Here is a 25,662-nt window from a genome sequence, read left to right as displayed (position 1 = left end):
CAAAATGAGCTAGCACAACGGAAAGATTAAGAATCGGAATTTGGTGGGAGTCGGTAAGGGGATATTCAGATAGGGAGTTAGACGATTCGTGCACAATTATTACGGTGAATGACGACATACCGACATTCGAACAAATGTGCAGTGTGCACTCAAACACGCACACAGACACACAAACAATATCAAAACTTTGAAAATGTTTTAAATTGTCTGAACAAAATGAACACACTTCTGATTGCTATAAACTTGTATCTCACTCTCTGCGTATGCCCGTTTTCATTTCAACATTTTTATTTTCTTCATCACTCTCTCTCATTCTCTTTCGCCCTCTTCCGTTTCCATCTCCGTCTTTCCGTGGCTATTTGTTTGGCTCTGTCTCCGAGGATTCTTTTTTTGTCGTTGCGGTTTTATTTGGCATGGCCGACAAGTGAAAGATAAATAAGTGCTGCGGTGAATGGACTAAACCTGTGAGTGGTTCTTTTTTTGTTTAAAATTCCTTTGAACCTTTGGTGAATTGTTCAATTGTGAGCTTTTCTTTGTTCAACAATGTGATTTGGTTGTGTCACGAAAAAGAGTTAGTTCGACTTTTCGAAGCCAAATAATAAATAGCCGAAGTATAACAAAGGAAAATCATTAGTTGAAATTTATTGAATTTTTATTGCTACTAGAATTTTATGTTGGAATTTTATTGAAAAGAAATTGTTAACTGCTCGGTAATAGCGGATCATAACCGTTTTATGGAGAGCGAAAAGTAAAAGGAAAAAAGAACAGTACATATTTTGCTTTTCTCCTTCACAACATAAATACAATTTTTGAACGTTGTTTGCTTTAAATGCGATTTTATACATGTAAAATGCAAATATTCAACGAAAAAAAAATAATTCGCTTCATCGTAGACCAAAAGTAGCTGTGCACTGTCAAAATACAGACACACAATTTACAATATTGAAACGGTTGCTGTTGTCAATAGAGTTCTTTTTTTTCATACATTTTCCTACTATTGCTCAGACTGGATAAGATACAGTATCTCTCAGCGGAATGAGCATACACGATGCGTGTGTTCAACGAAACGTAAAACAAAAAGAAAAACAGTTAAAGAATTACATGGTACCGCCATAAAACTATACAGCATCAAGCAATGCATGAGTTCAATTTTTGTAGTAACATACCGGGTGTATGTTCTTTTGTACGATTTGAAAGACTATGTGTTTCGTTCGTTCGCTGTCGCCTCTTTTTTTTACAGCTCGATTACGAAGCTCACTGCTATGATCATACTTTGTTGTGACATCGCAAATGTTGAACTAGCAATCTCAATTCGCGTTCGCTTGACTTTTTTTTCTTATATCGCTCGTTTGCTTCAATTTTGTTTTTCTTTATGGAAAGGAGTTTGCTTTCACTGTGATCCACTTCATTGCATACTATCCCGAATGAGCCAAACAATATATTCGTTGCAAAACAACAATGAGTACCATTCTACTTCGTAACTTTTCAACAGCATTTTATTTTTATTTTTTTTCACTTTTTGGCTTTCCCTGCCTTCCCTCTGGCTCTACACCAAGCAATAAAATGTCTGAAATATTATACGGTGTTTTATTTGCTACACTGTCTCAGCGTGTGCATGTGTGCGTTTTTTTCTCTTTTGTATATGATTGCTACCTCTATCACTATGATTGCTAGTTGGTTTTCGCTTGTCATACATTTTTTTTGTAATATATTACGTTGCTCTGTTCTCGAATCCCATTGGCTTTTCATTTGTTTATGAAAATATGCCCGTTCAGGGTAAACATCATTCAAACAATAACGTATTGTGTATTTCACGTGGCATTTTTCACGTGATAATGCTATGGAAACCCTTCATCATCGGCCTTGTTTCATGGTGCTGAATTACGTAACACTCTTTATAATAGGTTGGCATCCGTGCTCCAGACACACACACACACATATATATACCAAAAATCGACATATGCAGTCCAGAAGGTGACACATTATTTGACACAACAATAATAATCAGAAGCACTTTCAAAATGTTCTATGAAGCTTCCGGACAGTCCAGTTTTTTAAGAAATCCAGTTTGTATTACATTTTCGGTTACCTTGCATCCCAATTAATTTATAATTTTTGTTTGCGTACAACCTTAAATTGAATATTCTTGTTTTTTCATTGTTTGTGTCTTTTTTATTTCATTTTTTTTTTACTTTTTAAGGGACCGACACTTATTTTTCTCATTCATGTAAAATTTTATTGTATCCGAATCGAAAAAATACAATGCGTCCACAAAGTCCAGTTTCCAGTTTTATCAAATGCTACAACAATAAAACAAGCCAATAAAAACTGAAATGCCAACAGTTTTCTTTTATTTGAAGTGAATATTTTCCGTAATAAGAATTCATGTGAATGCAACCAATTACACTCACACACAAAAATAAACTTACTTCTTCAAATCATAAAATTACTTTCTATGACATCTCTAGCATCGTTTAATAACGGTAGCCATTTCAATAGAATATCTTTTCATCAGATTTGGAATACATTGTATGCATAATTATCATTCATGCGGCTTCGTATGTGAATGTTTTAAATGCATGCATGCATTTCACGCTCTTCAACGTGTTTTATTGGAAAATAAAAGGAAAAATATAATAGCTCACCTAAAAAGATGTCCTTTCAATTAAAACGTTGGCCCGAATCCCTATAAAATTAAAAAATTAAAAAGTTAGTAAAATTTTTGTTGTCACTTCGCTTAAATTTGTTTGAAATTTTGCTTTTGTTTTGCTAATGCCATGAATGCATGAACGGTACTGTTTTTTATTGAAGTAATTCGCATAATTACAAAAGTTCAATTGTGGAATGTGGACATAATAAACAAACATGTTTGTGCAAGGTGACAGAGAAAACAAATGGAAAATAAAGAGCCCCAAGCAAAAGTGAATCAGATTTGAACCAAGTCAATCAACAATGAGAAAATAATATCTGCGACTAATGTTAAAAACAGCAAAAACGGAACCAAAAGTTTTCCAAGAAATAAAAAGAAGCCATTTTATGAGCTGCCAATATGTAAAGTTCACATTGTGAACAAAATGGTTGGATCATTCGTAGTCTTTGTTGAACAGTCCAAATGTTACAGAGTGTTTTTTTTATACTCGTTATGATTCCCATCCGGGAGAACGTTAGAGTGGGAGATTTTGTATTTTTTACGTGTCTCCGATGTCCTGTCTTGAATATATATTGTCATGATTTTCATAGCACAATCAAATATAGTTAATGTCCCATTTTTGGTCGATCAATTTTAGTTCAAAAATCAAATTTACGAAATTTAGGTTTAATAAATAAAGCGTTCAACAGTTGTGCGTTTGTTATGTGATTTATCATATTCATTCAAGGACCAAAATTCACAAACTTTTCAAATAAAACTTTTCCTATCATTTGGAGAGGCTATTTGGAAATAAGAAAACGGTCAAGCCTTCTATGATGAAGGATTTGATGGTATTCACAAAAATCCCCCTTTACATAAGTTCGTTGATGTGCGTACCATCCATAAACATACTAGCACCCATACTCAAGCCTTTTTTGATGAGAATATAAAAATTCAAGTGATTGTATGAAGGGGAGAATAAAATAACGAATTCTATATACCACGCACCACACCATTCAGCAACTCTCTTTTTACCATTATATCACAAGGTAACAATTTCGAAAGTGCGCCACCGAAAACTTCCATCTTTATTCTCAGCCACACAATGTCATGAAAATTCAAAAGTCGAAAAATTGATTTTTGTCTTCAATGTTTTATATTTCGTTTCTCGCGGTGCGTTGAAAATCCGATTACTTGTTATTTTTCCAAAAAAACTTTTGTTTAAAGAAATGTTATGGCGTCGTTTTATTTTTGCCGCAAGTGACTTTACAGAGAGCAATAACACGTTTTAGGTGAAATAAATTTTTTCGTTATCTGCTCTTCAAATGAATAAAAATAAACGTGAATGTCATTGATTTCGATTTCACTTTATGTGATACGGAAATTTCGATAGATCGAAATTAATGCGTCATAATATCGAAAATATATAATAATATTCAAGTTGAATGAGCCAACAATACGAATGGCAATTGTTAGGAAATGGTAAATTTTATTTATAAACTTCAACAAAATCAATATTTATTTCTTTTTTTTCTTCTTCGGTGTGCTGTGAATATCTGCAGTCGCAGTAGTAAACGTTAACAACATGCGGTTGAACAAAATCCGATGCATGACTTTGAGTAAAAAGATGGTTTGATAGCTCAAGTGCATTTTATGTTATTTTTCCTACAAATGGTTGAAGTTTTTATGCTTGCTTTTTATGTTATTAAAAATGAAAATAGTGAAGACACAGCTTTCATAACTAAAGGTGGAATGAAAATAATCATGTCCGAAAAAAGGGGTACTTCCGAAATTGCTCCGAACGAATTTTTCTCGATCGGACGGACAAATTTTCCACTTTTTTCAATGTTACCTTTATTTACAATCATGAATAAGGACATATAAAAATGTAGATAAGATTCTGAGATTTACGAGTTCATGAGAATGCACCATTCTACCATCACATATAAATGATATCCGACAAAATAAGTGTTTTGCAAACTAATAGATATTAAATTATCATCGTCATCAATTGCTCAACGATCACCGTTTAGAGTGCCAATTTGTATCTACGCAAGTCTTCTCCTGTACACAACTCCCCCCACCGCTATGCGTCAACTAATCATTTGAATATAGTATTTGATTTGATAATAAAGATACGAAAATTCTAGGGGGATTCCGCGCGTATTTATGTACCAAAATTTAACTTTATTCTTAAAATCTCATAAAAATTTTAATATCCGACCATATCTGACAATATCTGTAAGTATTCAATCATATTCTAGATTCTGGAAGTGGGCTTTGGTGGGTCCTCAGGATCATGAGAATGCTCCCAGTTCTTGAAGTGGACCCTCAGGATGGGCCAGGGCATTGTCAAACCATAGTCTGGTCCATCCTGAGGATCCACCAAAACCCACTTCCAGAACTGGGAGCGGTCTAATGATCCTGAGGATCCACCAAAGCCCACTTCCAGAACAATTATTAGATCACAATATCTCACAATATCTCACATATTTGTTAAAAATTGACATTTTGTACTTATATCTATTCAAATGCGCTAAAAAAGTTAAAATCTCTTCTTTATTTGCAATATTCAAAAGCGCGGTTTCCCCCTAGCGAAAATTTATGTGCCAACGCATATATACATAGACTTCAATGGTTTATTTATTTTGATAATTTCCATTTTTAGGATTCTCTTTATTTCCGATGTGTATTCTATATCTTTTTCTATCTGTTGATTTTCCTACTTTTGTCTCTGTCTCATTTCTTGATTTAATGTCAATTACGACTTTATTTATTTATTTGCCATAATAAAATCATATCGAATAATAAAATCTATAGCAGCTATATCGGTCTATTCACTGCGACCACAACTGGCCGTTGCGTACAAATTTTAGTTTATTTAATGTGATAACAAATAACAAAAAAATTATCTCATTTGTCGTTCAACTGTGCTATGAAATCGACAGATTTGTGACAGCCGTATGAATGCTCAATTATATTTTATCAAATAAAAATTGTAAGCAAATGTCGCAGGCGTCAAAATGTGTATCGGAAATGAACGTACAGATTGATTTGTTACCTAATTAAAGTGTTTGCCCTAATAAGAATCACATTGTAAGCCAGGCGTATGACCAGTAACACACTCGACCAATTGTTGGAATTGTAGACCAAAAATATCTGGAGTAAATTAGATTCTTATGTGTTGATTATTTTTCGTTTCTTCGAAAGATCGAAATACTGACTCTGGCAACACACTGTTTACGCATCGTATTACAAACGAATGTTCTGTCCCACACAACAATAAAACCAATACGGAAACGAATTGCAATGTCATTAGAGAGAAAAAAAATGTACGAATTTCGGTCCAATTAAATCGAAATTGACATTTCTTGTTTATTGTATATTTAGCCCTCTTAGAATCAATTCATATTTGGAGAATTTCGTTTTTGATACTACACTACATTGTACAGTGAATTTCTTTAATATATTTAACACAACATATTCATACACATTCCATATCAAGTGCATTTCGCTTTCTCTCTATCTCTCTTTCATTCTATCGTTGCCTCTCAAGATGATGTTGATGGGTTTCACTCATTTTCAGCGCGTACGTGAGCCCGAATGTTAATTGTACATGAGGCACATCTCTTCTTGTTGTGCTGGACCAACAAAATTTCATTTTTTTTTTGCTTCATCAATCAATAGAAGTGATAAAAGGGGGAAAGAGTGTTCACACATTTTTAAATATTTTCCGTGAATGAAATGATAAACAAAAATGAACTAGAAAATGTATGAATATTAGCATTAAGTGGACCGTTGACATGCTTAAACAAGCATCAAGATTTTTTATTTTAATAAAATTCCACATGCAACTCGGCTGCAATAATGCAAGTAAAACTGCGCGAAAGTGATTTGAGAGAGAAAAAAATCAGTGCAAGAGCATTTTTTCACATATATTCTGCATATGGTTTGATTACTGCCATTTTACTCGTTTTTTCCCAACATTATTCTCACTTAGATACATGCAAATAACAAGATAATAGAAAAATTTTATGCAAAGTAACACAGTCGCTTCAGTATTTTCTTCTCCTTCTTCGTTCCCTTCTTCTTTATCGTCGTCGTGCATTAGATCAGTTCATCATTTGCCTTTCATCACTTTTACACTTCCTTTCATTCAGTTATTCGGTTGTGTATGTGAATGCGTGTCCCTAATCAAGCCATTTTTTTTGCTCTATCTTTCAGCTGCTTTGAAAACGAACAGCTATTTTTTTTTTTTTTTTTTGTAATTTTTGTATTACGGGTATATAAAACAGTTTTTTTTTCAGCTTTTGTTGAGTGTGAACGACTCTTGATTTTTTATTATTACCTCCCTATCACTTTTTTTTCACTTAAATAATGTTTCTATGCCCAGTCACTGAAAACACACCGTGATGCTGCGACAAAATACATACAACAACACATTTTCTTTTCTTCTGATCATGTTTTCATGTCTTTTCAGTTGTTGTCAATGTTTGCACTTCAATGGAATTGAGAAAGGACGACATATCAAGAACGAAGCCCGTCTGATGATAAACCAAAATGTGTCTTACATTTTTTTTCTAGAAATAAAAATGATTTTTTTTTGCATGCTGCCCCAAAAACCTGCTTTCAAACACATTAAATATCACCTAATTTTTTGTTGTTTTTTTTGTCAATCAATCAGTTTATCAAATAATTTCACAAAAAAAAACGTATAATTTTTCAGATCAACAAAACATAAACAAAAAGTCGCATTGTTCAACATAAATAAAATACTGTGTTTATCTTCGAAAGATGCATCGTATGAAAGATGTATAAAACAAAACAACTCTCAGGTCATAATACTTTAAATGTTCCATTTTATATGTGAAACGTATGCAATTAATGTCATTTTGTGACTACTTCAATTGTTCTACATGCAATCGAAACGAAGTAAAGAGAGAAAAAGAAAAATACACAGTAAAGTAACAACGAATATGAGTGTATGTGTACCTGTAGGATTCGAGACAAATGGTTAAATATGCTGACTCAGTGTACAACAAACTGAGCGAAACTCTTTCGTCCTTCACGCGTGATATTCAATTTAAAGTTTCCAAGCTTTTAATTTATTTTCCGTTTTTCGTTGCGCAAATGCAATAAACAATTGACAGTCCCTTATAAATCTCTTTGTTAAGTCCACAACTTTAATAATAACAAACAAAACAGCAAACTATCCATTCGGTCAACAAACCAAACAAAATGCATTCAATATTTTAGACTCTGACACTTTTATCTTGGCTCATTTCTCAACTGTTGCAAGCAATTCGTTAAAAAAATAGATGGAAACTCACTCAAAAATTAATTTTTAAATTTCTTTTAAATTTGGTTTCGCTGCCAAAGATTTGGTTATATTTTATATGATGAATGTGATTGATTTTTGTCGGTCTTAGTTTGATAAACTTGAATCCAACTAAAACGATTTGAATTTTTTTTTTTTGATCAACCAAACGATTGAACCGTTTGTGCATCCGTTTAAGTCAAGCGCGCGACGAATACTGAACGGTCGGCAAACAGTTGTGTGTTTTGATAAAGTGTGCCTTCCATCCAACAGCAAGCAACAGTATCTCGCATTCATTTATTAGCGTTTGCAAGACTGTGCGTGTGATTGTGTGTGCAGCATCTGTAATGAATATGAGAAGCAACAGTGTGCGCGTCATCCATCATGTATCAACAGCTAGGCGATGAGCACCGATTTTCGCCCCACTTTATTTAATAGCTTTTATGATGGAGCATCTCATACGCGGGAAACGCATGACCATGCGTTACAATCCGTTTAGCATTTTCTTTCACTGAAAGCTGCCTGCTGAATAAGTTACCATTTAAAGAAAGCTTTTCAATAAAAAAAAGCTCGACGAAGTTTTCACGCCATTTGAAAACTTTTCTACATTTTCCGTATGGCCAAATAAAGCTTTTGAAAACTAGAATATTTTGTGTCCTGAATAAACCTTATAACAACAGTCATATAGAAATTTTGAAAAAAAAAAACGAGTAATTCTACTATCAGTGCAACCGAAAAAATTTCTTTCTTGAAATGGACAATTTTTTCATTAAATTCCTATTTCGAACTCAGATGGATGTATCTGAATAAACATGAAGATGAACGGATTTGGCCGAATTTTTTCACAATGAAAGTTTAAAGCAATCGATGATCAGGGTAGAGAGTTGTTAAGTGAGCAATTATCACAATGTTCTGGCATCCGAAATTTTCAATTTACTCTAGATAAAAGTAAACATTCCAATATTTTAAGTGAACATGTGGTATTTTTTGCTCTGTACTTGTGAAATCTCACTTTGATATTTTTTTTTCACTGAATTGGTGAGCGGCCTTTTAATATAACTCCAGTCAAATGTTGGATGTTGCTGAACGTATTTTCTTATAAAAACATATTTAGAGTCAATGTAGTATTCAATTACTTACGGTGTCATAAAACAATAAAGAATAAACATGATACATTGTTTAAGACGGTGGAAATGAAACAACAAATTTATTTCATTTTACAGATTATTTATTGAATTTGTGAAAATGACAGTTAGTGATCCCTTTACCTAAACACACTTTTATTTTGATGTAGCGTAATAGTTGTTTTGTCTAAAAATTCATTTCATTTTAATATAAAAATTGTAATTTTTTGATTGCTTGGAATGGTAATTCGTCTTTATCTCGAAGCATATGTGCGGTAAAGTAAATAGGGATTCATAATTTGATTACTTGATTGATGCTAATTCCAGGATAAAAAGTAATTTGTTTTCAATAAAAGAGCGATAAATTCAGTAGTTCTCTTTTTTTTGTTAAAATTCTTGTCGACATATTTTCTCCTCTTTTTTCTCTGTTATTTTTAAATTTGTATATGCATTTATAGTATTGCCTATACATTGGTCCATAGTAATAATAACAACAACAACAATAATAAATGAAATGTATTCGCATAACGTCATGTGACACATATTTGTACGATAAATGTAAAATTTTTGAATTGAAACTTGCACGTTTATATGCATATCAGTTGTAAGCACACCATTACATCTATTCGAAATTCCAATTGAACATATTTCAGCACGTCTTTATGGTATTAGAAATTACTGCAGGTGCGTTAGCACAATAAAAAAATAGAATTGGGTCAAAGAAGACACGAACGGAGAGGAGAGGGAAGGAAATTGATGCGATTTTTTGTACACATCAAATATTTCAGCAAAGATGGTAAAAATACAGTGGTCTAATTACTTTTATCCTATGATTAACTAGTTTATTTGCAAGATAATGGAAACTCACGTTTTATACCAATTTCGATCACAAAGTTATGCGTTCAATATTGGAATTTCGCAGACACGTATTTCTATAGATATCTTTCTTTCTCGCATACTGTCTCCGTGAGATTTTTTGCATGCAAGAATAATTAAACACAAGAAAATGCGAGATTGTGAGAAGGGCATCACGAACAGTGAACGGGTTTGGCTGGGGTTTTGAAAGTACACCTCAAGAAATTGCGCAACGCTGAATTGGACCTTGTTTTTTCTTCAATTTTCGATGATCCAATTTTTACATTTTTTGAACTTGTTTTCGGGAGTCATAAGAAAATGATAAAAGATAATTTCGATCGTAGTATTTCTGTGTTCAAGGTACTGTTTTTTTGTCGAAATGCGCACCTAAGAAACAAAGATTATGGAAAAGTGGCAAAGAAAGAACAAAAAACTTGGATAAACAATATGATTTAGTTGGCATGCCAAGAACTTTTCACGATGATTGAAACGTTTTTTTATGAATTAATTGAATAAAAACCGATAAGATATGTTGCAATGGAAAACTTTTTCGCAACAATTTTCCATTATTATTAGTGTTGTTTTCTCATTTAATATTGTGTAATTTACACATTCGTGTTACTTTTTGGCGGCGCACAAATGTCTACTTTAAAGATTGTATGTAAATTGTACTTTATAAATATGTAAAAGCATGTTTCATTTGAGGTTTTTTTTAAGTTAATTTTGTTTTAAATGAGATACAGATTTTAGGCCAGGTCCAACAAGAAATTTCAGGAATTAAGAAGCACGCAATCTTAAGTTTGATGAATAAACATTTTTTTTTATCAAATTATTTTAATTATTGAATTGTTTGTTAATCTCAAACGCTAAAAATGTGGACAATAAATTAGCTTTTCTGACTTTTCGGCTAGATTTTCTTTTCTTCTTAAATACAATATATTTTACAATGGACTAAGTAATCATGCTATTGGTGAGATCGAAAGAGAAAAATAATCACCGGCAATAAAAATATTGAATATTCTGATTTAGGATTGTGCAAAAAGATTAATGCATTTTGTACAATTTCATATATTGGTAATAAGTGGCTGAAGTCATCACAATGACTGAAAATAGCAGATACACAGTGAAGCGATTCGTGGTATTAGCAGCTGCTATTTTCTGTCACCGTGATGATTTCAGTCACTGTTTTTCTGTAGCAATTAGACAAAATACTGGATAAATAACAGATATTTGATGGAGTCCCTTCTCGATCTCGCCATTATACACGTTCTTTTTTTAGATAAATTGTTAAATTTTAGTATAATGTTTTGTAAGTAAATTTGATAAAAATTGAAAATGTTTGTACTAGTTTAAAAAGGGTTGTGTTATGATTGGATTTAGGTCCAACAGCAGAAACCTTTATAATTTAAGTCGAGAATAAAAGGTGTAGGTGTGTGTAAGACAGAGAGATAGATTTGAACTACAAGCAATTATGTTTAAGTTTTTGTTCACAATCAACAGCTTATAATTATTTTTGGTCTAATGGAAAGAGAGAGCGGAAGTTATTTTACTTTAGAGTTTTCTTTCTTTAACATACAAGAATTGCAACTATTAATTAGATTTTATTTAATTATTTCTTTTTAATTTTGTAGAAAACAGATTAGATGCCTGAAAACCATTGAACGTGATGTGCAGACAATATATTTGGATATTGTTATCCAGATATTTCAGCTTATCTGGCCGACGTCAGGCGCTGAAATGGAACGACAACAATAGAAATCATTATTATAGGTACAAAAACACTCTCATTACTATAACAATCACTTCTATTGTTTTCACTACATTTCAGCGCCTGACGTCACCATATGAGCTGAAATATCTAGATGACTATATCCAAACATGTTGTCTGGTGATGTGTGCATGGATATTCCGAGTGTTTCATCGTCCATTGTGAATGACCCTTTTTTGGCTTTTTGGATGCTGTGTATACGTAGGTGCTTTGTAGCCAGCAAAATATAGCCTTTGATTAGATCACTTGCGATTCGGATAGAATGTTTAAGGATCACCGAATTATACACAGATACACAGAATTAACATTAAAGATCAGCTCATCCATAACTGACTCAAAGGGCAAATTCAAATGGAGAATATCGTTTGACAAACAATTGATTCACTAGTTCAATCATGAATCCGATGAATGATTAAATATACAACGATTAACATATACAAAACCAAAGCAATCAGAAATGGATTTGACATATTAAAATTGGTAGAAAATAGATAGAAAAGGTAAAGAATTGAATTTTTTTTCTTGTCTAGTGTGTCCTAAGTTCACAATAAAAAAAAAGCAATCATACCAACCAAATATTGTGTTTTTTATTATTATTTTTTATTTATAAGCGCAAAAATGATCGTTCGATAAATAAGAATCGTCTTTTTTTCTACAATAGAAATGTTTTAACAGAAAAATTGGCTGATACCAAGTAAAAGCAAATTTAAATTTATTTACCGAACGCATCATTTTCAATACATATTCAAATTTGGCACACAATCGTCATGTCTTTATGTAATGGTTTGACATTAGAACCTTGTAATATTAAAATGCAAATAATATAGAAATATGCAATATGTTATTATTTATGAATGTGTGCCAAAATGAATGGAATAAAAACGAAATTGATTTATTTGACAACTTGAATGAAAAAAAAAAACAATGAAGAAAATAAAATTCACATGCTAAAAAATTACTATACATTACTTATCCCAAAATGAAATACACACTAAACACTAAAGATATCACGGCAATTGCATCTTAAAATTTTAAATGAAATGACAATAACTGACAGTAACATACTTTTTTTTTCTTCATTAAATGACGTTGTTGTATCATATGAACTTTTTTCGACTACGTTTTTTTGTCACATGGAACATGTAGTATGGAATATGTTGTTGCTCATTTTAAAATTCAATATTAAATGAAACAGCGATATATCTATGGACATATCTTATTTTAACAGATCTGTCATTTTCACTCTGCACAAAAGTTTGGCACATTTGCACAAAAGTTTGACATTTCAAATGATAGTTTACAATTTTGGACAACCGTCAAAATTGTCAAAATTCTGGGTAAATGTGCATGCACATTGAAAACACAAGCATTGTGTGCATCGCACATGAAATGTGAGTTCTTGTTCTACTGTGTGCGCGCACTGCCAAAGTGAAAATTACAGCTCTGTATTATAATATCGAATTTGTGGCAAATGATAATACATTCTAATCAGAATGGTTATTCATTTCGAATTGAGATCGATTCTCAGTTCACAATTTTTAATTTCCATAGTTTTTTTTCTTGACTTTAATACATATTTAGATTGTGCAATTTTAAAATAGATAAATTTATTTTGTTTTGTTATTATAATGTTCAACATTTAAAGGGAAAAATAGTGTTTGTTTTTTGTCTTTGGTCCATATTAAACATTTGCAATGCATACAATTGAATTGCATTGCAAACGTTCATTTCTACATATATATTTATCTAAGTGGGTGAAAAGGGGTGGTGATTTGAATACACTACATCGAGAATGTTCATAATTTTCAATATTAAAAAGTGTTCGAATAAAATCTAGCTTTCGTTTTAATAAATTTCATTTTTTTCATGTGTTAAAGGTTTGACATTTTTATTTTGACATTGTGTCAGCAGGTTTATTAAAGCTATTCGTTAGTTTTGAAGAATTTTTTTTCGAAAAAGTTCGGAAAAACGTTTGTATTCTTTTAATCAGAAATTAATGTTTTTTTTTATCATTAAATCGCAGATATTCCGAGATCTTCGCATTGTAGAACAGCGCCAAATGCTTCCATCAATAGAGCTTCGATGCTTTATGGATTTCTTGACGGGATCGGGGTTTTACACAAGATATATAATGGACATTTGCAGATCCCTATAGTTTTATTTAAAAATTGCCTACCAATAATTAAAATTCCTCCATTTAAATTCCAGAGCTTATAAACTTCACATCTTTCTTTTCAATAATTTTTTATCGTATTTTCAATCAAAATACACCAAGGATAGGATAATATGTAATTATGGACAAAATTTATTCCAATTCCATCAGTAAGTTGCTAGGTAAGTCAATCAGAAAATCATGATAAATCGCGCTCAAAAGTCGGTTGGCGAAAAAAAGCTTCAATTGAAATTCACTTCTTGTTTTTTTTTTTTCATTTCATAAATTTTCATATTTTCACTTTGATCTTATAAACGACAAAAACTCACTATGTCAATATTAAATGATTTGTTTTTCTTTCGTTTCATTCACTTTGATTGCAAATATTTTGATTAGGATTATTTTTAATTCTTACGGTTTCTCTTTGCTCAAGTGTCTTTATTTACGAACGTTTAATTTTTCATCTTCATTTTGAATGAAGTGAAGTTCTTTTTATTATTTAAATACAAATGCATGAAAGTTATTTAAGCGAAAATATTTTCACTGTGGCGTTTTTCAAATGTTCATTTATATATGTATTTCGTGCGATATTGAAGGAAATGCTGCATATCGAGAAGTAATCAATTTACAAATGAAGCGCGGTGTTCCTTGAAGAAGGTTTTTTTGTGCTGATAGATGGAGAGTAATATAAAGATTAATTTTCTGCAGTTCCCGTGTTCACTGGTTCACCATTGGCAATGCCATTCTTATCATCCGTCATCGTCGCCGAAGCCATCGATTCGCTTTTGGGTTTTTTGGTCGTCGTCGTTGTTGTTGTTGCTGTATCATTTGGAAGATCAAAATGTACGGCTAAAACTTCACTCTTAAAACTGTTGCCTCTCTCCTGTTCGCACAGTCGAAACGTTTCGAGAAATTCGTTTAAATCAACTAAACTGTCTTTATTGATGTCCATCAATTTGCACATTTCCATAAGCTCCTCTTTCGTATCATGTTCAGGTAGATGTTTTTGCAACAAATCACATGCCTCAGCAAATTCATCCAAAGAGATGAAACCTAATCGATTGGATATAATTTGGAAAATAGATATGGATAGAACACACACACAAATCATCGCATATATTTCATCGCAAAACCGTTACCCTCTCGTCCGTCACCACCGCCGTTCAATTTCGAGAATATAAACGGCAAATAAAAAGAATGCTAATTCAACACAAAAAAATCCCCATCCCATCCAATTTTGTTTGTTCGTTTGTTCGAACATTGTGTTTTATCCAAATTCTTTTGATCGAGTTGACGATGGCAAATCAAATGTCTAATTTAACGGATAGAGAGAGAAAATGTTTTGGAAAATCGTTTTTGTTGTGCTATTCACATTTCAGCAGAAAACTGATTGATTCAAAAGCCATTGAAAGTGTCAATATCAATGATGTTATCGCTTTTTTTCGCGCTTAGATTTGTTTTCATAGCGATTTAAAACCATCAAGAAAATCCTAATGGAGGAAATTACGTGGTTGAATCATATTCGTATATTTTGGTGCATACCTGAATTATCTTTATCCAATATTCGGAAAATGACTTCCAAACTGCTCTTATTCCTATACAATGAATCAGCAACACTTGTTGAGCCAGCATGTGCAGTTTTCTACATATAGATAATGAATAGAATTCAATAGATGGGTGAACAAAAAACTATGTCAAGCTGTTGCACAGTTCGATGAGACGTGCCAATCGTTAAGTGTAAACATGAGATACATCGATAAAAAGCTCTTTTTTTCTATATCTATTGAGCTTATTCAATCAAGAATAAATCGATAGGGGAAACAAATAACAAGAGACAAAAGAAAACTTACGATTAGATCTGTGTCAAGCAATTCCAATGTTAAATTATAATGAACATCGAGAGGTGGAAAGCCTGGTTTTGATGGCGCTAATTTTTCTCGCAACAAACGCCACGGTAGGCCCAAGTGTGTCGCTGATTCCATTGCTTCACACCAACGCGACATTGTTAAAATTCCTGTCATTTAGGAAAAAAAAACGAATTGTAAGTGTGAAACTACCGAGCCAACACATAAAAAAAAATCGAGCGAAGAAGAAAAAACCGCCCAACGAAAGAACAAAAGAATGAAATAAAAAAAATTACAAATCGGTTGATGCGATTCATACCTTTTAAGTCTGGATCACGTGCCTTGAATTCACGCTCAAGTTCATTTCGTACATTACGCAATTTGGCGCCCAACTCTCGAATTGCCGAACTTTCGACCAAACCAACTTTTTGGCGAAACGTTAATTTTCGCGTCTTTGATGCTGCCGCCGTATATTGTACGAAATGTGTATCAAGCTGGGGATTTAATTTCAGATAGGCGCCTTTATTCGATCCAATCTCATAATAATTTGATGCCGAAAAAATGGTTATCACCTGTGCATTGCGTGAAAAATGAATAAAAAAGAAAACGAAAACATATTGGAAAATCGTCGTGTCTTATATTGCACACACATTTTAAAACTGACTAAAGGCGAAAGTATGTGCAGCCCTCGTAGTACAGTACAAACACGCAGCAATAACACAATCGCATTTGATTTACATTGAATCTCATTACAATCGATGGAAATTCGCATGTCTTTATACCGTGATGCCGTGGGTCTTTTATTTCTTCTACCGAAAATTACATCAAATAAACTTTCATTTCACGATACATGCGCGTGTATGACGTTCGAGATTTCAGCGCGAATGAGCCAACGAATACGATGCTACATTATTTATATAGTATTTTACGTAACGCAGCACACGAAAAAAAAGAGAGAAATGAATTTGCTTACCTTTCCGCCATGTACAATTTCGTAACCATCATGTTTACATTCATGAGATCGCACCAAAAACACCAATTTATTTTTTTGCAAAAAATTTTGCGTAACATCTGGACCAAAATAAGTGCCAGCACCACGCAAGCCATTCGGTTGGCATCCTTCGTTGTGTTGTGGATCACTCCAAAGTATATCGAACACCTGCCAAATACACACATGCAAAAATACACTATGCATACAAATTTACCATCGAAATACTAAAACCCATTTCAACTCATCCATCAATAATAAGCTTGTCGGCAATTTATCTATTAAACGCACTTCAACATTTTCTCTTCTATCCTCTTCACTCTATCTATCTCTATGTTTTTTTTTATCTTAATGGCTATTTATTCAATAAATTGACTCGAATAATTGTACTTTTCACACAGAAAAAAAAGTGTGTGTATGTTTTTTTCTCGCTACAAATTTAACATGACATGCTAGTCAGTCAATGGTTAATTTTTAATTCATCATCAGCGGTAAGTGAAGAACAGAATCATGTTTGAATTATCAATTAATTATCGTATCTCTATCGCATGTGTTTGTGTGTGTGATAAATAGCTGTATGCAATCCAGTGTAAATAAATCAATTAATCAAAATATATCTCCGAAAATCAGATATTCATTTGTCAATATTGCGAGAAACAAACGATAACTTTGACAAGGCCTACCAGCCTGCCAACGCTTTTTGTTGGTATCTCGACACACGCTTTGCACAACAATAGCACGCTCCGAGTTGTGTAACTATTAAGGGAGTTGAGACAAAAAAAAATGAAACTCATGAAACAGGAATCATTCTCTCTCACTCACTCATATACATACATTTCAAACAATCACAATAATACAAAAGCCCAAAGAGCAATTCCATTTGCATGCAAATAAAGTCTGATTCGAAGTAAAAATCAATGTTCGTATTAAATGGATGCTTTTTTTTGCTTCAGACTTCCCTTTTTTTGTTTTTGATAAAGATGCGTGCAGCCAAAGTTTGAGTGATGGTTTCATTTGATTTTTAACGCTTAGAATCACATGGCTGAACAATCAGAACTCACTCTTGCTTGCTCATTCGCCCTTTTTTTCACTTCACCCGTTTCTATCGTTCAAACTAATTCTATTTCACACGCACACTCATACGCAGACATTCAATTATTTCCCACAGATTTCAAGAGTTGGCTGCCAAAAAAACCGAGCAATTTGTAATCGTATCATGTTCCCTTTTTTCTGCACTTAAGAGCTGAGCAAAAAAGCCCATTTATTTGCACAAAATGATTCATTTGGAGCAATAGATTGGGATTTGGGCTTAAAATGTGTTTTGCATTTGGCTGCCGCATAGACATTTCTCTTCTAGGGGCTTCTGATAGAAAACAAATGCATTACCTTTTTGAACAAATGTGCGTTGCGTACAATGAATGCGGAAAATGTATGTAGTTTAAGCACAAATTCAACAAATATTGAGCAAATATCAAGATATTCACAACAATTTTCAATTTACACGTATTTTTTTGCAATTACGGAATATTTGCAAATGGTCATAATCCCCTAGTTCCTCTTATTGACCAGGTTTGTGGGTGTGTGGGTGTGTGTGTGTTGGCTTTGTTCTATGCAGTTTTTTTTTCCCTATCTACATTTATCAAAAGTTTAGACATTCAGAGACAATTATCGTTTGAATTTTCGAACCGGTTTTTGAATGTTATATCCACATATTTTGTCTGCCTTTCCCAGACATTATAAAGAGATATATTCCAGACAATATATTTAGCTGCCGTCATCTGGATATTTCAGCTCATCTGGATGCCGTCAGCAGATGATGCGAAGTGAAAACAATAGAAGTGATTGTTATAGTAATACCAGTATATAACAAGCTTATATACCTATAACAATCACTTCTATTGTTTTCACTTCATATCATCTGCTGAAGATATCCAGATGGGCTGTAATATCCAGATGACGACAGCTAAATATATTGTCTGATATATTCAGCCAGATGAATCAGCTCAGCCAGGTACAAGAAAAAGCTTTGACATATGAGTTTTACCTGTTTCCATTCCACTTTGTCTATAATATCGGCTCCAGGTGCATTACTATCCGTTATCGGCGGTCGCAACAACGATATGTACTATACGGATAAGAAAAGAGAGAAAAAAAGACCAAAAAACGGATATAATTAAATCTATATATTATGTTGATATCAGAACAATGTTACAATGCTTGGCATTGAATTTGTTTGGTTAGTGCACATGGTCTAGACTAAAAGACTTTTGTTATTGACATTTATAACCCAAACAAAAGTTCAATTTGAAAATATAAATACACCAAAATGTGTTTTTCCATCAACATCTTATAATGGTAGCAAATTAGAACGGTAACACAACCAAGTGGGAATACAAATTGTTTTTATATTAAACTGAAATATCTAAATATTTTATGTATTTGGTAAAACATGTGTCACTCAAATTATGCCGCCCATTGTATTTATGACCATTCGGTTTTCAACAGTTTTAATTAAGTAATTGTGACCCGACTGAAATCAAAAATAAATGGTCTTACGAACGTAAGACGAACTTTTCCGCACTGTTTAACCGCAGTACACCACAAACGTTTCTTTTTTTAAGCAATGGAATCATTTTTCAATGACATTCAAAAAAATATGTCTGACGTTAATTTTGCCATAGAAATTATTTTTGAAACACTTTTCATAACTAAAGTCACAAAAAATTTGGATTTTTGTATGGGAGCCATGTCTGTATGCTACCTTAATGGTGTGAAACTTTGCACAGGTTGTTTTTTCACAAAAAAATAACATTCGGAGGGTTTGGAGAAATTTCAACCAAAATTAAGAGTACCTCCCATGCGAAATATTCGTTTTTGAGCCAAAAACTGAAAATGTTGTATGGGAGGTACCCCTAATTTTGATTGAAATCTCTTCAAACTTTCAGAATGTTATTTTTTTGTGTAAAAAATAGCCTGTGCAAAGTTTCACGTCATTAAAGTAGCATACAGGCATGGCTCCCATACAAAAATGCAATTTTTTGTGATTTTTTTAAGGAAACTGTATCAAAAATTGATTGTATCTCAAAACTAACCTCGGATTCGATTTTCTCGTGCCAAAAAAACCCCCAATACATATTTTTGAGTGTTTAAGTCTACATTAAGTATGACTTTTGGACGAAAATTGGACTCTTTTTCATAGGTATCACTACAGGCATGAAATTTTTTCCCATCGACCAAAGTCGCTCAAAAGCTAATGATTTCTATTCCTCGGGGCCCCCAATCATCCTGTAAAGTCAGATTTTGAATTAAGTTTCTACTATGAGCGCAATCTTGCTAACAAATTTTGCGTACGACGTACAACGTACGACGTACAGATTAACATAAACAATGCTCAAAACGGCCTAATTCGGGTTCTCTGACCTCAGAAACGTCCAGAAAACATGTTTCTGAAGTTTTCAAAATTTTGACCGATTACAATACTTTTCACCTTACACTATGTGTGCGGAAAAGTAACACAATTTTCATCTTTTGTCGGGACCTCCTTTGGACTTTTACCATCACCTCCATTCAAAATCTTTGGCGTTAACCCTATGTGTTTTTTATGGCAACACGAATTTTACTATATTTTTCAATCGAATTCCGTTTTATTTTGAGCAAAGAAAAAACGAACTAACTGACGATATCATCTGGGAACATCAAAAAGATTTTTTTTTATATTTTAAATTTTCGACCCATCATTCGAGGTAAAAAAAATGCACTACGTACATGGTTGATATGACTGCAAATTTGTTATTAACACATCTGATTTGAATTTACGTATTTTTAATCAGAATTTTAACATTAAACATACATTTCCTGACTAAAAAGCACGCTATTGCCCCAGAAATTGTTGTTGTGTAAATGAGAGAGTGAGAAGAGCATCGAAGCAAAAAAATATGTATATGAAGCTTCGTCATAAGTGTGTCAATTTTCCATTTTCATAGAAGATCATTTCATTTTGGTTAAGATTAAATAGATTTTCTATCATAATGTAAATATAAACTCGGGCTGACACTCAATCAATCTAATCTTAAGGTGTGATGAAAGAATTTACGATAAAAAAAACACCAGATGCGGTGTGAACTGAAAGCGCTACATCACCATTTCGATCCCGATCACAAATGCCCCATCAGTATCAAAAATAAAATTTCATGTTTGTCATTACTGCTTTAGGAACTGTGCTTGTGTCAATTTGTGGGCGGTATAACACACATCCCAATACAGTGTAACCGAGAGAGGAAGAGAGAGAGAGAGAGAGAGAGAGAGAGAGAGAGAGAGGGAGAAAGAGAGAGAAAGTGGAAGGAAGAAAAATGAAAAGAAAATTGGAAATGCAGACGCGTTTGCCTTAATTTATCTGGTGAGTGGAATATTTTTTTATGTATGAATCGTCAGCAATACCGCATACCATGGCACACAATGAAATCATAAATCATAATAAATTCGCCCATACACACACCAGTCTGTATCACAACGGTGTGTTAAAATTTCTGCAAATAAAAAAAAGCAACACCGAAAAATGCTATATGTTGAGAGAATATGTCAGATTGTGTGCGACATGCATATGCGTACACACGCCGGTGTGTGCATGTTCAAGTGTGTAACGGACAGCTCACCATTATTATCCCATAATGTAATTTGATTTTGTTGAAAGGAATTGTAATTTTTTTTTTCGGTTGGTTTTTATATATTTTGATCGCTTTTGTCATTTGCTGCCAAGAAATTGGGACACACAAAAAAATGAAAAATGAAGTAAATCGTTTACAGCTAATATTTGTGTGATCCCCAATGTCTGCTATACGTATATTCGTGTATGCCTGTAAACGCTGAAATGTACATACACACAAATACCGTACAGCTGTGTGTATTTTTTGTATTTATATTAACAAAATGGCAATAATTCACACGAAAAATATTTTGGCCTAAAGTTCGTTTTTAACGTGTAATATGTATCGAAATGGCACTCAGTTCTTCAGACTGAAAGCTCTTGTCGACTTATTTCACCAAATTTAAGCGACATTCGATAATTTTATTACAAAATATATAGTAGATGATACGATTTTCATTTCGATGTTCTTCGAGTGTTGTGTCTTCATTTATTGCCTATTTTACTTGAGGTAAATTTCATTTACACTTTCGTTCATCGTTCATTTCAAATTATATTTTACTTGCTCATTCTATTCGTCTGTTCGCCGCCGTTCCCAATTCGACACATTCACTTGATATTCTATGCGAATGCATGGCATTGTATAATGGTATTGCTAAATCACGCATCGATGCGAAGTGATGAAAATTATCGCAAAGTGCTCGTTCACCCATATCCACACCTAAATGGAAGTGGAATAGACTCATGTGACAAAATGCATACACCGTACATGAGCCAAAAATTTGGAATATCGAATGTATACGCACAATAATACATTTATTGTTTCATTTTGTGCGAGCATCAAGAATAGCAGCAAGAAAGAGAGGGAAATAGGGGAGGCACCATTACAATACCCATAATTTCATATCACATAATTGAATAAAACTTTTTGATATCAACTTTTTGTTTCAGCCCCATAATATTTTCGTTTCATTTCTTTATAAACTTCAATAGCAATTTTTTATTTCAATTGTATATGCGGCACTCGCATTCACACCAGCGAAAAACAAAAATGTATTTCATTTCATCTATCTCCGTGTCGTTCTCCAAAAGCACTCCCTCGCTCTTTATTGATATTATTTATTTATTCACCGTCTGATCACAGACTGAATTTATCACAAAATTTGTACAATATCGTTCACAATGAAACACCACCCGATCGTATACCCAGCCACCAGCCTTCTCGACTTCGGAGTAGCAGATATCGACTGTGTTCACTGTTTTAATTTCTATATAATACATAAAAATTAAAAGTTAAATTTTTTACCGATCAAATATCGAATTTTCCAATTTGACAATATTGTTTCTAAAGATGTGTCTTGATGCCGATTCCAAAAATGTTTCTCTTATCAAGTTAAAGTTCCTACAAGCTACGTAAAACGGCTGATTATGTGCATAATCCGATGAAAATGCCCTAACTCTAATCAGTTCTGTACTTCTTAAATTTCTTTGGTTTTCGTCATATTGCAGTCTTGTATATACAATTTTATTTCTAAGTGAACTCGACACTATTTTACCCAAAAGGAGATCATAAATTAAAAATACAGAGGCATTTATACGCCGTCTCCAAAGCGGTTGAATATTTAAAACATCACATCTAAATTGATACGGTGGTAGCACAAAATTTTCATCTCTTTGGTAAATAAATCTCAATGCCCATATCACAAAATCTTTCTGGATTGATTCTATTCTATTGGAATGGATACGGTGATATGGTTGCCATACAATACTCGCATACTCTAATTTTGATCTGACTAGTGCACAATATAATATTTTAGCAGATTCAATTGTAAACTTATTCTTTAATGTGCGTTTGATGAAACCAATTGCCCCATGTGCACTGGCTGTAATTGCTTCGATGTGATTGACAAATGTTAGCTTCGTGTCGAATACAACTCCCAGATCCTTGTGTAAATTGATCCGTTCAAATGTATGTTGGCCGTTGTTGATCGAATAATCGTAGTTAACTATGTTTCCGCTTTTCGAATATGTCATAACGAAACACTTCTTCAGGTTCAAATGTAAGCTATTTTCAGTACACCAGTCGCTCAATTGATTAATGGAATTCTGAAAAATTATGGCATCAATGGGCGATTGTATGGTGCGGATCAATTTCAAATCATCTGCAAATAATAAAACAAGTGCATTTGACACGATTTCGACAATGTCGTTAATAAAAACAATGAAGAGACATGGTCCCAAAATACTTCCCGCTGGTACTCCAGAAGATACAGTGAAAGTTCGTGACTTTCGTTCACCGATTCCAACAAACTGTGTCCTATCTGTCAAATATCCATGGAACCATTTGACAAGCCGTCGGCCGAATCCAAATCTCACCAGCTTCTGCAACAATTTCATATGGTTCACACGATCGAAGGCCTTTTCGAAATCAGTATAAAGCACATCCGTTTGACATTTTTTGATCATAGAATCGATCGTGAAGTTCACCATCTGCAACAAATTTGTCGATGTTGATCTATTTTTCACAAATCCATGTTGATTGTGGCAGATTTTCGAATTAACAAATGTGCTGATTTTGTTATACACAACAAGTTCGAAAAGTTTGGCTATTGTCGGTATTATAACTACTGGCCTGTAGTTCGACGCGTTGCTCTTTTTACCAGACTTGTATATTGGCACAATTCTTGAATTTTTCAATGTTGCCGGAACACATCCTTGATGTAGTGATTTACAGAATAAGACTGTTAATGGTTTCGACAATGTGTGCGCGCAATTTTTCAACAGTTTCGGTGATATACCATCCGGGCCGGCTCCTTTATTCACGTTGACCGATTGCAATGCCTCCAACACATCGACTTCAGATATGTCAATGTCAAATGATACGTCTTCGCATTCACCTAACAATTGATCCAAATTGATAATGTCGCTTCGTGTGTACTGATTTTCAAAAAAATCAGCAAATAATTCGGCTTTCGATGTGTCAGTGTCCGCAATTTCATTGTTGTATTCAACAATAGCCGGAATATCGCTTCTTTTTCTTCTGTCGTTCACAAATCTCCAAAAATGTTTTGGATTTGCTCTGATTTGCGATTGTATACGGCTGATATACGACTTGAAAAGCTGGCCCTGCAATTGCAGGAACGAATCGGTGATGGCATTGTATTCGTCAAAGTTGCCAGATTCCCTTGCACGTTTGTATGCCTTTCTTCTGACATTTTTCAGGTGCTTCAATGGTCTTGTGTACCACGGTGGATCAGTGCTCTTTTGTACGGTGATTTTCGGAACAAAATAATCGATCGCCTCGTGTAGAACATGTCCAAAAACTTGGAATGCATTCTCGAGGTCATCCATTCGATTCATTCCTGCCAAAGTGTCATTCGCATCGAAGAATGCATTCATTGCACTGAAATCAGCCGAATTGTATGCATATATTTCCGATGTCTGCGGGGCTATGGGCTCATGTCCATCAATTGTCACTTCGACTTCAATTGCCTTGTGCCATATGTCGGATTTTACCAATGGTCGTGTTGATTCAATCAACGACATCTCATAGAATTTGTTTGTGAAAACCAAATCCAAAACATTGCCGGCTGGATTCACGATATTTGACAGTTGGTGGAATCCAGAATCGAACATTGTGTCAAAAACAGCAATGCCACCTTCTGTCGACACATTGATTGGCAGATAATAATTACCATCGTCGGCTCTGATCCATTTGACACCGGGCTGATTAAAATCACCGCATACAATAACGATGTCATTTTCATTGTACGGGATCTGTTTCACAATCTCAGCAAATTCCAAGAATTTTGCTGTCTCGTGCACCGACCGAATGTACACCGCAAACACAAAAACATTGCACGACTGGAACGAAATTTTTACACATACATGTTCAAGGCCACTGTTCTCCGATAGAGTCACTTTCTCGCTGTTGAATATGCAATCCACTGCAACCAAAACACCTCCACCGTCTGTTCTGTCACTTGTCAGTTCCGTTCGATCGCCACGATACACATTATACCGCTTTCCGAAATGCTCAATGTCTGTGATGCATTTTTGTAGCCAAGTTTCGAAAAAAGAAATTATTTGAAAGGGACACGATTTTGTTGATAATCGTATCTCATCGACTTTGTCGCGAATAGAATGTGTGTTTTGAATATACACATTCAATTTTGTTTGGTTTGGAGCTGAATTTTCATTTTGATGCGATGTTTTTAATTGCTCAAAGTCTATTACGGTGTTGTTTTCGATGACATTTGTTGCCGTGGTTTGATAATGTTTGTCGGTGATTTTTGTTCGGTTGTTTCCATTTTGTCGGGTGTCATTTTTCGATTCTCGTTTGT

General features: G+C 33.6%; 2 protein-coding genes across 5 annotated transcripts in view; both read right to left on the bottom strand.

The window, feature by feature from the left end:
- Positions 1–8,139, bottom strand: part of LOC116352383 (potassium voltage-gated channel subfamily H member 8) — a 76,856-nt gene extending 68,717 nt beyond the window's left edge. For 2 of the 4 annotated variants that reach the window (XM_031784927.1, XM_031784931.1), the window contains exons 1-2: positions 7,622–8,139; positions 2,646–2,686 (exon numbers count right to left, since the gene is read on the bottom strand). The gene's annotated coding sequence lies outside the window, so the exon portion shown is untranslated. Of the gene's footprint in view, positions 1–2,645; positions 2,687–6,977; positions 7,028–7,621 lie in introns of those variants that run through there. The other 2 variants (XM_031784929.1, XM_031784930.1) reach the window with 2 other exon arrangements.
- A 4,551-nt stretch (positions 8,140–12,690) lies between these two features.
- Positions 12,691–25,662, bottom strand: part of LOC116352326 (serine/threonine-protein phosphatase rdgC) — a 36,827-nt gene continuing 23,855 nt past the window's right edge. Inside the window, exons 11-16 of the mRNA XM_031784835.1 lie at positions 18,722–18,802; positions 16,663–16,848; positions 16,009–16,261; positions 15,696–15,859; positions 15,388–15,487; positions 12,691–14,898 (exon numbers count right to left, since the gene is read on the bottom strand). Of these exons, the coding sequence (XP_031640695.1) occupies positions 14,540–14,898; positions 15,388–15,487; positions 15,696–15,859; positions 16,009–16,261; positions 16,663–16,848; positions 18,722–18,802 (1,143 nt within the window). The 3' untranslated portion in view covers positions 12,691–14,539. The remainder of the gene's footprint in view (positions 14,899–15,387; positions 15,488–15,695; positions 15,860–16,008; positions 16,262–16,662; positions 16,849–18,721; positions 18,803–25,662) is intronic.

Source organism: Contarinia nasturtii, unplaced genomic scaffold (assembly GCF_009176525.2).
Source record: "Contarinia nasturtii isolate CC-2019 unplaced genomic scaffold, AAFC_CNas_1.1 Cnas_scaffold_187, whole genome shotgun sequence".
NCBI lineage: Eukaryota > Metazoa > Arthropoda > Insecta > Diptera > Cecidomyiidae > Contarinia > Contarinia nasturtii.
Note: the sequence above shows the minus strand (reverse complement) of the source record. Positions and strands in the feature narration are given on the sequence as shown.